Source organism: Oryx dammah, unplaced genomic scaffold, assembly GCF_014754425.2.
Source record: "Oryx dammah isolate SB20612 unplaced genomic scaffold, SCBI_Odam_1.1 HiC_scaffold_28, whole genome shotgun sequence".
In the NCBI taxonomy this organism is placed as follows: domain Eukaryota; kingdom Metazoa; phylum Chordata; class Mammalia; order Artiodactyla; family Bovidae; genus Oryx; species Oryx dammah.
The window spans coordinates 31,684,565-31,695,102 of NW_024070212.1; the positions used below are offsets into that span (position 1 = coordinate 31,684,565).

At 41.5% G+C, this 10,538-nt stretch overlaps 1 protein-coding gene across 1 annotated transcript; it reads left to right on the forward strand.

The window, feature by feature from the left end:
* The first annotated feature begins 2,478 nt into the window (after positions 1-2,478).
* Positions 2,479-6,696, forward strand: LAMTOR5 (late endosomal/lysosomal adaptor, MAPK and MTOR activator 5). The gene is made up of 4 exons (XM_040232083.1): positions 2,479-2,608; positions 3,461-3,522; positions 5,607-5,724; positions 6,373-6,696. The coding sequence occupies exons 1-4, from the start codon at positions 2,574-2,576 to the stop codon at positions 6,431-6,433; spliced, it is 276 nt and encodes a 91-aa protein (XP_040088017.1). The 5' UTR covers positions 2,479-2,573; the 3' UTR covers positions 6,434-6,696.
* The last annotated feature ends 3,842 nt before the right edge of the window (positions 6,697-10,538 follow it).

Here is a 10,538-nt window from a genome sequence, read left to right on the forward strand (position 1 = left end):
GGGGTGGGGAGGAAGAGGGGAGGGGAGTCGGGGAGATGGGGTAGCGGGGTCGAGGGGAAGTCAGGAGAGGTTTCCTCGCCAGTAGTTGAGTTGGATGAAGGGGAAGGAGAGGGGTGGCGGGGTGGCAGGCAGGGAGGGGGCTCTTCCGCGGGTCGAACTCCGGGGGTGCGGAAGGTCAGAAGGTCGTGGTCTGCAGTTAGTTGAGGAAGAGCCCTTTTGCTTGGGAGGCAAGGTGCATAGAAGGACCTTGTGGGTGGAGCAGGCCTTGCATAGGGAGGGCTGATCTGAAGGGCCCGAAAGGCTTGGGCATAGGGGACCTCTGACCACTTGCCATTCCGTTTAAGGAAGTCGGTGAGATTTTGATGATTGTTAAAGTCAAATGTGCCGACTTCAGGCCAGCAGTCTTGATTGTCTAATTGGTATTGAGGCCAAATCTGTGTACAGAGTTGTTTTAAACCGTTAGCTTTGAGTTCAGTGAGTGAGAGTGGTTTGAGAGTTTTGAGAACACAGGTCAGAGGGCAATCTTTTGGGACAGACTGGCCAGACCCCATAATTGAAAGGCAAGCAGAGGCTCCTACTGAGAGCTCAAGTCGCAATAGGAGTTGAGAAGAGAGCTCTGTGTCAAGGTGGAGTGTCCCCCACCGTCGCCTACAGAGTGGTCCTGGGCTGGGGGTCCCCAGGACTTGGAGAGGACTGAGTTCTAGGGCGCCTCTAGAACACCGTCCAGATCTTACCTTAATCCAGGGGCCGGCTTGAGTGGAGTGTTGCCAGTAGAGCAGTCGAATGACAAGAGTTCCCTATTCTGGAGGTCGTCAGAGAGGGGGGGGTGGAGAGGGGGTAGAGCCGAGGCCTGGGGGTGCGCAAAGCACCAATAAAGCCTTAGCCCAAGGCTTGCACCACTCACAAAGGCACTAGGCGTCCCCAAGGGGAACTTGAGCCCCGGCAGAAAAGTGAGCTCGGAGGATGTTCACCCTCCCAGACTCCAGGAAAAGGGAAAACAATGAGAGGGAGGGAGAAGGAGGGACAGTGAGAGAGAGTGAGCCGAGTGCCTCGCCCCTTCCCGGGTTTCCGCACCAAGAATGTAAGGTATAGTTCGGGCTGAGGCAGAAAGAGGAAAGACGACCTCGACAGAAGTAGGTTACCTTAATTCAGGCAAGGAAGGGCGACAGTCGGCCTCACGACCAGGCTGAGCGCCGAGAGGGATCAAGGAGGCTCCATATTTATAGGGAAGTTTGTGGAAGCCATAGGGTTTATAGTGTGGCTCAGACGGTAAAGTGTCTGCCTACAATGTGGGAGACCCGGGTTCGATCCCTGGGTCAGGCAGATCCCCTGGAGAAGGAAATGGCAATCCACTCCAGTACTATTGCCTGGAAAATCCAATGGACAGAGGCTATAGTCCATGGGGCTGCAGAGTCGGACACGACTGAGCGACTTCTCTTTCACTTTGTGGAAGCGATAAGGGAAATGTTAATCAGGCGGGTTGTTTTGGGTATTCTTTAGTTGAGATGGCATTTGTAGTTGGGCAGGAGGTGATAAGTCTTCTGGGCAGGTGTAGGGGGTGGAAGGTTTCTGGACAGGGGGTGATAAGTCCCAGATAGATGCAACTGGCCTGGAGTATCAGGGTGGGACCTAAAGTTCTGTTTCGTTTTATCCGAAGTTAGATGATTCTGCAAGGGCCTTTGAGACTGTTGTTTTCTTTTCTAGGCCCAAAAGACTCCTTCACAGAGAATCTTCCTAACCCAGGGATCGAACTTACATGTCCTACACTAGCAGACAGATTCTTTACCCCTGAGCTACCTGGGAAGCCACTTACTGACATGGAAAGACATTTATGCTAAATACTGTGCAAAAGATCAGCAGCAGAATTGTATACCCAGTATGTCTGTCGATTTAGCTTTAAAAAGATACAACATAAAAGCATTTACTTGCAAAGATAATTGGTTGAAGAATATTCTCCAAGGGATTAATATTCATCTTTGGACAGAGACTATGGGTGGGCTAAATAAATTTTTTTTAAAGGTTATTCTTAAGTAGTCCTATCTAGTCTTTATCACAAGGGCCAGGTTCTTTCCCTTGCCAAAGGGGAAGAACGAACTTTTTCCTTAAAATCCCGACCGTTTTCCGAAACCTCCATTAGCCTTGTTCCATCTCGTCCTCTAGGCTGTGTTCAATCTTTTCTCCTACAAGCCTGGGGATCCTTCACTGGGATCCTGTGTCGCTCTTGTCTGTCCCTGCCCCACCGCCTGAATGAGACCCCGCGGAACAGGGCAGGTTATTTATTGTAAAACTTCAATTAGATCTGGCCCGACCTCTCGGAATCGGTGGGACTGCAGACCTCCCTCCTCAGGGAACATTCCACGCCGTCCAGTCGCCCGTCGCAGCGCGGGAAACAGAACCCCTGACAATACGCCGCGGCGGGCGCGTAATGATGTCATCCTGGACATAACGCGGAGGACGCGCCGCGAAATTTGTCCCTTTGGAGGCGCCGTCCTTGCTCACGGCCCGCTCACGTCATGTGACCGCCCGAGAGGCACCTGACACCAGTGGCGAAGGAGGAGGAGACCCGCGACGAGATGGAGGCTACCTTAGAGCAGCACTTGGAGGACACGTGAGTAGTAGCCTTGTCGGCTCGTCCTGGGGTCGCGGCTGGAGAAGTTGAACGGGACAGAGTGCGAGCTGCGAGCGCCGGCTGGACGTCTAGGAGACGCTCTGTCCCGGGGCCTCCGGTGGGGGTGCGAGGTGACCCGGAATTAAATTGCGCCGGGGCTCCGCACACTCCCTCCCGAGCCGGTCTCCGCGGTCCGAGCCCCAACCCCTCTGTCGTGCTGAAATTGTCTGGACAGGGTCGCTCTTCGACAGTTTTAGGAACCCGGCTCTTTTGAGGGAAAGATGTACCACCTGTGCCGAGCCCTGCCTTTATAAACGTAAACATACATGCTTATTTCCTTCCGGGTGTAACCAGTTACTTGTCGCCTAAGGAAATGAAAGGCATCCCTTAAATTTTTCGAATGAGTAATATCTACGTAAAATCCAAAATTGGAAAAATATAAGCGTACAGGGGAACACCTCCTTCCCATCAGTACCGCTCAGCTTCCCACTTCCTCAGCGTGAGGCAACCTATTGTTATTTAAGAGTTTCTCAGCAGTTGTTTCAAGTGAGTAGGTATGCTAAAGTATGCATTTTTAACAAAGGCAACAAAATCCCAGTATTGCAGCATTCCTGGCCCTCCAGAGCTCAACAGTACGGTGCCAGTCTTTTCTCTCATGAGAGAGAAATTGGTTTAACTATTCAATTTAAAATAGTTGTAATTGAATTTTTCTTGGGGTAGGAGTGGATGATAAGTGAAAAAAGATTGAGTAACATGAATTTAGTGTCTGGTACATAAAAAGCCTCTTTGTGTTATAATTAATGTCATTTTCCCACATCATTTTCTTCCTTTTTGCTGTGTTCCTGGAATTAGAATGAAGAATCCATCCATTGTTGGAGTCCTGTGCACAGATTCACAAGGACTCAATCTAGGTTGTAAGTATCTCACATCATCCCTTTTGGTGGACTGCATAGCACTTGATGTTGACTGAGAGCCTAGGGTGCTATTGTTCTCTGGTTTTTATTTCCTGTTATCCTGGCACTTTCTGGGGACTTTTATGAGAGTAGATATCTCCAAATAACAAGATTAGAAAACTGAAACTTCTCAGTTGACATTTATAAAAGTAGAAATGTTCCTTGCAGGTTTGGCACTGCACAGTTGCTTCTACTGAAGTAGTATTTGAATCATTTTAAATTGGGTCTAGAAAGAACTTCAGATAATGACAGTAGTTACTATTTATTGAATAGATACTATATGTTGGGGCTGCTAAGCTCTGTATACATTATCTCTAATTTTCACAGTAACCCTGCTAAATGTGTGATGGTGTTATTTTTCAGTTCAACTTCACTTAAGGGTGAGTAAGCAATAAAAATGTGGGATGCAGGGTTGGACACACGTAGGTTCAACCCCTTGCTCTTCTATTTACTAGTAGTGTGAACTGGGACCAAAGAGAACATCTTGGAGGCTCAGTTTCTTTACTGAGATGTTTTTTAATAATAAATATTATGGAATTGCATCCATGAGCTCTTACTGTGTACCAGGTACTATTCTAAGTGCTTTACATATACTAAGTCATTTAATCCTCATGACAACCCTATGAGGTAAAGCAGCTGAGGCACAGAGGTTGAGTAAACTTGCCTAAGGTCAGTCACACAGTTAGTAAGTGGTTGAGCTAGGATTTGAATCTGGCTCCATAGTCTTTTAATCACAGTACTATAAGATTATATATATAAAACACTCAACACATAGTTCAGACATAATGCTCAATAAATGGTAAGTTACACATGAGAAAATAAATCCAGAAAGGTAGACAATGGAAGGCTTCAGCTAAGTCATGTCGGAACAAGTAAACCCAGGACATCTTGCTCTTTACTCCTCTGTATTATAGGGCTTTTAAAAGCTAAGAATTGTTGCTGGGAGAGTAATTGAAAGTAGTAGTCTGTGTCACCCAGTTAGATTTTGCACACAAACCAGTTGGTTGGAGGAAAAAGGGCAGATTTTTTTGAGGTGCTTGCCACGCTCACAAATGGAAAGGCTGAAATTCAAGTGCGGAAATCTAAAACTAAATGTATTCCTTCAAGAAACCTTCCAGGCCCAAAAGACTTCACTGTATGTCCAATTAATGTTTTTTTTTTTTTTTTTTTTTGAGTGGGGGTTGGTGGAGGCAAGAATACTGGAGTGGGTTGCCATTCCCTTCTCCAGGAGATCTTCCTGACCCAGGGATTGAAGCCAGGTCTCTGGCATTGTAGGCAGATGCTTTACTGTCTGAGCCACCAGGGAAGTTAATGTTTTACATAACAACAAAAAATCCATCATCCCTGCCATAGTGGCATATCTATGACCTGACTTAGTTTCAAGCAGAGGGGCTTGTGTTGCCTTTATATACAGAAAGATATTGTAAACTTAGTAATTACTTTTTGAACCTGGCACCCAAGATTTAGTTATTATCTACAGGCTAAAACAAACATTAGTAAAAAGTCAATTCTGTTGCTCTTTGAAAACAATCAGCTTATTCTAGTGGAAATAACTGCTCACAGAATATTTATATATGCTGTCAAGGTGATCTACAGCTGAACTCCTGAGTAAAAATCTTTATATCCTTTGAGGTTGAGCTCAGTAAAAGGAAATCAGATTTCCCATGAGGAATTAATTAGTGTCAACAAGTCTTTGGCCCTTACCGGCTGCTTTTTGTCAGCCTCACCTCTGAATTTCTTCTTGGTTTCAGTTTGCTTTCAGATTGACTTGAATTATAGCTTACTCATATGCTTGAGAAGGTGTTTAGAGATGGTGATAGGAATGACCTGGAAAATTGAGTAGTTATGACCTTACTGAGTTAAAAGCTGTTGTTGGCTTTCTCGCTGATGTAACCAGCTGAATATCAGGGCAGAATGATTTTGTCACCACATAACCTAAGAGACTATGAGAACCCTCTTTTTGTGAATAATTCAATTCAGTTCTATGGTACCTCTGTACTCATTTTTGGACAGTCAGGCAACATGATATCATCTCTGTCTTCCAGGCCGAGGAACCCTGTCAGATGAGCATGCTGGGGTGATATCTGTTCTAGCCCAGCAAGCAGCTAAGCTAACCTCGGACCCCACTGATATTCCTGTGGTGTGTTTAGAATCAGATAATGGGTGAGTAGATGGCAACAGATCCCTTCCTTTCCTATTTATTCAGGAAAATGCCTCAGAAACGCGACCAGGGCTTGCCCCGTGTTCATCAGTGATTCCTCATTCCAAGTACTTGGAGGGAGGTTCCACCCTTTAGACGACAGGACCAGATGGGTTGGTCTCTGAAGCTAATGTGCTTTCAGCCACAATGACATTTAAATGAAGAGTAAGAGTTGTCATGAACTATCAGTAAAAGAAAGCAATAAATAACACAGAGGAAGACTCAACAACAGAAACAATGTCTGAAATAATAGAAGTACTAAAGACATTCCAAGTGAGGGTCCTCCGAATAATAGTGAAAAAAGCAGAATACAAAACTATGCACATTATGATCACAGTTTTATATCAATAAAATGAGAGAAAATGTATATATATATAGCATACATGCAGATTAAAAAAAGGAAAATATTAATAGTGGCTGTCTTTGAGGGATAGGATTATAAGATTAATTTCACATTTATATTTTATACTTTCCTGTATTTCCCAAATGTTTTATTGTGTTTAGATATTGCTTTCATATATAGAAAAATAAGTATTACTTTTAGCCTCTTTAATCTTATCTTGCCACCCACTTGTAGCACTTTACTGAATATCTTCCACGTTGCCTTTCAGGAACATTATGATCCAGAAGCACGATGGCATCACAGTGGCAGTGCACAAAATGGCCTCTTGACATCTCGCATCAGTTCTCCTGCATATCAGCTCTCCTGCAGCCTGTCACAGGGACTCGGTCGCACCTTATGTGAATTAGCTTATAGAACTGTTAAACCATTCATGTAATATGCATTGGGCACTTTTCTGTTAATTTCAGAGTAGGTTGCTTTTTGACACTCTGTGGATTTAGTTAGGAAAGGATCATGTTTTGAAGCAGCAGGTTTAGGTCACCTTGTATATAGAATTTTGTTAAGTTTAATAAACCTGGTTGGAGGAAAGCTTAGATCTTTTCTGAATTCTTTAAACTCTTAACAAATGTTCATTTTTTCAATTATAAAATTGTAATTTTTCTTAAAAAGGGTAACTACTCCAAATTGTTCTCTTTCAGAAGCTCCTGAAATACATAGATTCTCACAGAAGCATCTATGGATATGTAAACCAAGTCAAGCTTACTGTTACCCCATAATAAAAACATAATAGCAGATATACACATTTAATTCTCATTAACAACCATATATGGGTTTTCCTAGCAAAAAGGTGGAAGCAACTCAAATGTCTCCTCAGTGGGTGAATGGATAAGCAAAACATGGTATATACATACCATGGAATATTATTCAGCCTTTAAAAAGGAAGGAAGTTTTGACACATGCTATAGCATGGAGGACTCTGGAGGACATTATGATAAGTGAAATAAGCCAGTCACAAAAAGACAAATACTGTATGATTCCATCTATATGGGGTGCTACCAAGAGCAGAAAAATGAGACAGGAAGTAGAATGGTGGTTGCTAGGGTGAGAGAGGGGAAAAATGGGGAGTTACAGTTTAATGGGTACAGAATTTTTGTTTTACAAGATGAAAAGGGTTCTAGAGATGGATGGGGTGATGGCAGCAACAGTACAAATTATTTAATACCACTGAACTGTACACTTAAGGATGGTTATGATTAAAAATACGATTACAATAGTAAATTTTATGTTTTGTGTATTGTACCACAATAAAAGTTTTAATTTAAAAACATGAATAAAAATACCACATGAATAAATAATTCAGCACAATTACAAGAGGAAGATCAACTTATAAAAGTGAAAAGGATTTTTCTATATCAGAAAATAAAACATAAAAATAATGCATTTAGGAATTTAATAAAGTATGAAAAAAACCTGTATAGGGAAAAAATTTTTACTCAAGGATTAAAAAATGAGCAGCACTAAATAATTATAAAATAAAATATAACAAAATATCAAATCTGCTAAGAATTTTCCTGAATTTTCCTAATAGTAATATAGTTTTCCTAATTTTTTAATATAGTCCTAATAAAGATGGTAGAAAATTTTTTTGTAAACTTGATACACTTTTCTAATATTTCATGGAAGAATAAAAGCTTCATAAATAGTTGTCAAAAAAAGAAAAAACCCATATGGTAAGTACTCATTTGTCCCGTTGTGCATTTGTATAATTAAGGGATTAGCAGTCACCATTTGTACCTAAGATGCCAACTCCGGATCTTGTCTTGGTTTCTCCCATCCAAGGCAAATCAATCATAATTATACATAAATTCCTTCCCTCCAGAGCCTCCCTCCCCTTCCCTCACCCCATCCCTCCAGGTCATCACAGACAGCCAGACGGGGCTCCTTGTGCTATACAGCAACTACTCACCAGCTATCCATCTTACACCTAATAGCATGTACATGTTGAAATGGGCAGAAGACCTAAACAGAGCCTTGTTTTTAACAGCCCGATCACTGCAGAAATAGGTATGATTGGCCAGAAGAAAATCTACTGTTCGAATTACATGCTATCTTCTTTTTCAGCCTTTATCATTCTCAACAACAGAATGGTGCACAAGCAGATTAAAAAGTCTTCATTTTGTTGAATTTGAATGCAGCTTCTGTTGCGCTCTAGCAGTTTAATATCTGACAGTACAAAAAGAAATCTCCAGAATAATATTCAAAAATACCAAGCACCTATAAATAAAAAGTGCTAGTTTAAGTTAAGCCCAGTGGCCTACTCTTATAATTTAAGAAATGGTGGGAACTCTCCCCAAATCTTAACTCTTCTGCATAAAGAGTGAGGACAGAAAAATTCAGCTAAAAATAAAATCTTGGTAGTTCTGTATTAACACTCGATAAGTGCCAAAAAGTATTCATGGGATATGTTTGTCAGTGGATTGACAGTGGTGACAGGAAAATCATGCTGCATTCTTGCTGAGTAACTTTAAGGCCAAGAGTTAGAAAGTCAGAGGTTGAGGGAATTATTTATGCTTAGTTCAAGATCCTAAATGCTTTATTAAATCAACTGGGTACAGATGTCAGAATTTAACCAATATTCCAACGGTGGCTTAAGAATTCTCTTGATATTAAGCCCCACGTGATTAATAAGAACCATTTTTAATGAACTAAGTATACCAATAGCAGGTCATGTAAGTGCAGTTACTATATACAAAGAGTCCTCACAACAAACTTTCAAATAATATTAGCCACATTTTACACGGCTGGAAACATTCAGAAAGGGTAACTTGGCCAGAGTCTGCAGACTTAAATAACGGTAAGGTTGAGATTCTAACCAAGTTTGCATTTCCCACTGTACCTCAGAGTTTTCTGTATGAAAGATATGTTTCAAGGGGTCCATCTCTTACAGCATATTTGCAGCTTTCCTAGCCTCAGTAAATGACTCACTGTTCTGCTGCATTTTAAATCAGACCCCGCCCTCAGTATCAGAGCTGTCTTATCAATACAAAGCTAGTCTCTTGCCATCCTATTATCAGAATCATAGACAACCCTGCTTTAAAGAGTAACAAGTTCCTACCCCTCCCCCCCCAAAAAATCTTACAGATGTTTACTAAAAAGTTATTTTTAGAGTATGATCCATGCTACCAACCACACATAACTGCCCACTTAGAGGGCATCTTCTCCAACCACAAAAGCTCTGTTTCTGGTAGCACTTTAATCAAAAAGTATTATAGAGTTGGTTTTAAAAGCCTGAGAAGCCCCTTACTTTTTAAAAAGGAACATGCATAAATATGTGCAGATTTTCCAGATAAAACAAGAAAAACACACATTGGCCTAAAACACGCTCTGGTTTAAAACCTGGAATGTTGGTGCTGGGGAGATGAAAGGCAATTTCCTATTTACTTTTTTTTTTTTCTTTTTGATGTGGCGGGTGGAGCAGAGGAAGGAAATGGGATAAGAAAACTAAATTATCCCAGTTATTTTCTAGGAGACTCAGCCTTCACCATTTCCAAAATGCAATGGGAAAAAAACAAGTTGCATTAAAATTATAAGTATATACCTTTCATAGGAGGGGTTCGGAGTTAAGGTAATCAAGTATAGAAAAGTAATTAAAACAGGGCTTCGAACTTCAAAGTACTAACCAGAATCTTCAGTCATTTCACAGAAGCACACACAAATAGGCTGCAGGTTGCCATTTGTAGCCCAGAAACTATATCTCTCTGGAGAAGGAAATGTCAACTCACTCCAGTATTCTTGCCTGGTAAATTCCATGGACAGAGGACCTAGTGGGCTACAGTCTATAGAGTCACAACTGAGCGACTGAGCATACATCTCTACTGGACTTTACAGGTTTCTCAAACTCCTTAGGTCCAAAACAGAACTCAACTCTCCCCAAACTTGTTTCTTTGTTTTGTATCTGTCCCAGCTCGGGACCTTGGAATTATCCTAGACTTCTTTCTCATTCCCTGCATCCTGGCAGTCTTCAAAATCTGTTTCTCTTAAAGAATTCATGGGCCTTGTTTATTCTCCTGCTTGATTTTCTTCAAAACTACCATGTCGACTTAATTTCCAAGTTTAAATGTATTATTTGTAGAGGCAGTATTTTCTTTAGACATTCTTTAGGGATTTTTTTAGGTATTCTTTAGACAATGCGAACATACAAGAAAGGTAGTCATTCATCCCACCAGCAAGTGATAGTTTATATTATTTTACTGTTTTACTTGTATTTCAAAAAACAACAGCTTACATGCTTGGGAACAAATGTATGCTTGCTATATCTTGTTTTGCTTTGTCACTTAAGTAGGAGCATTTTTCTTGTCGTTAACAGTTCTCAGGAAACATGGTCATACTCTTGAGAGTCCCTTGGACTGCAAGACCAAATCAGTCAATTACAGG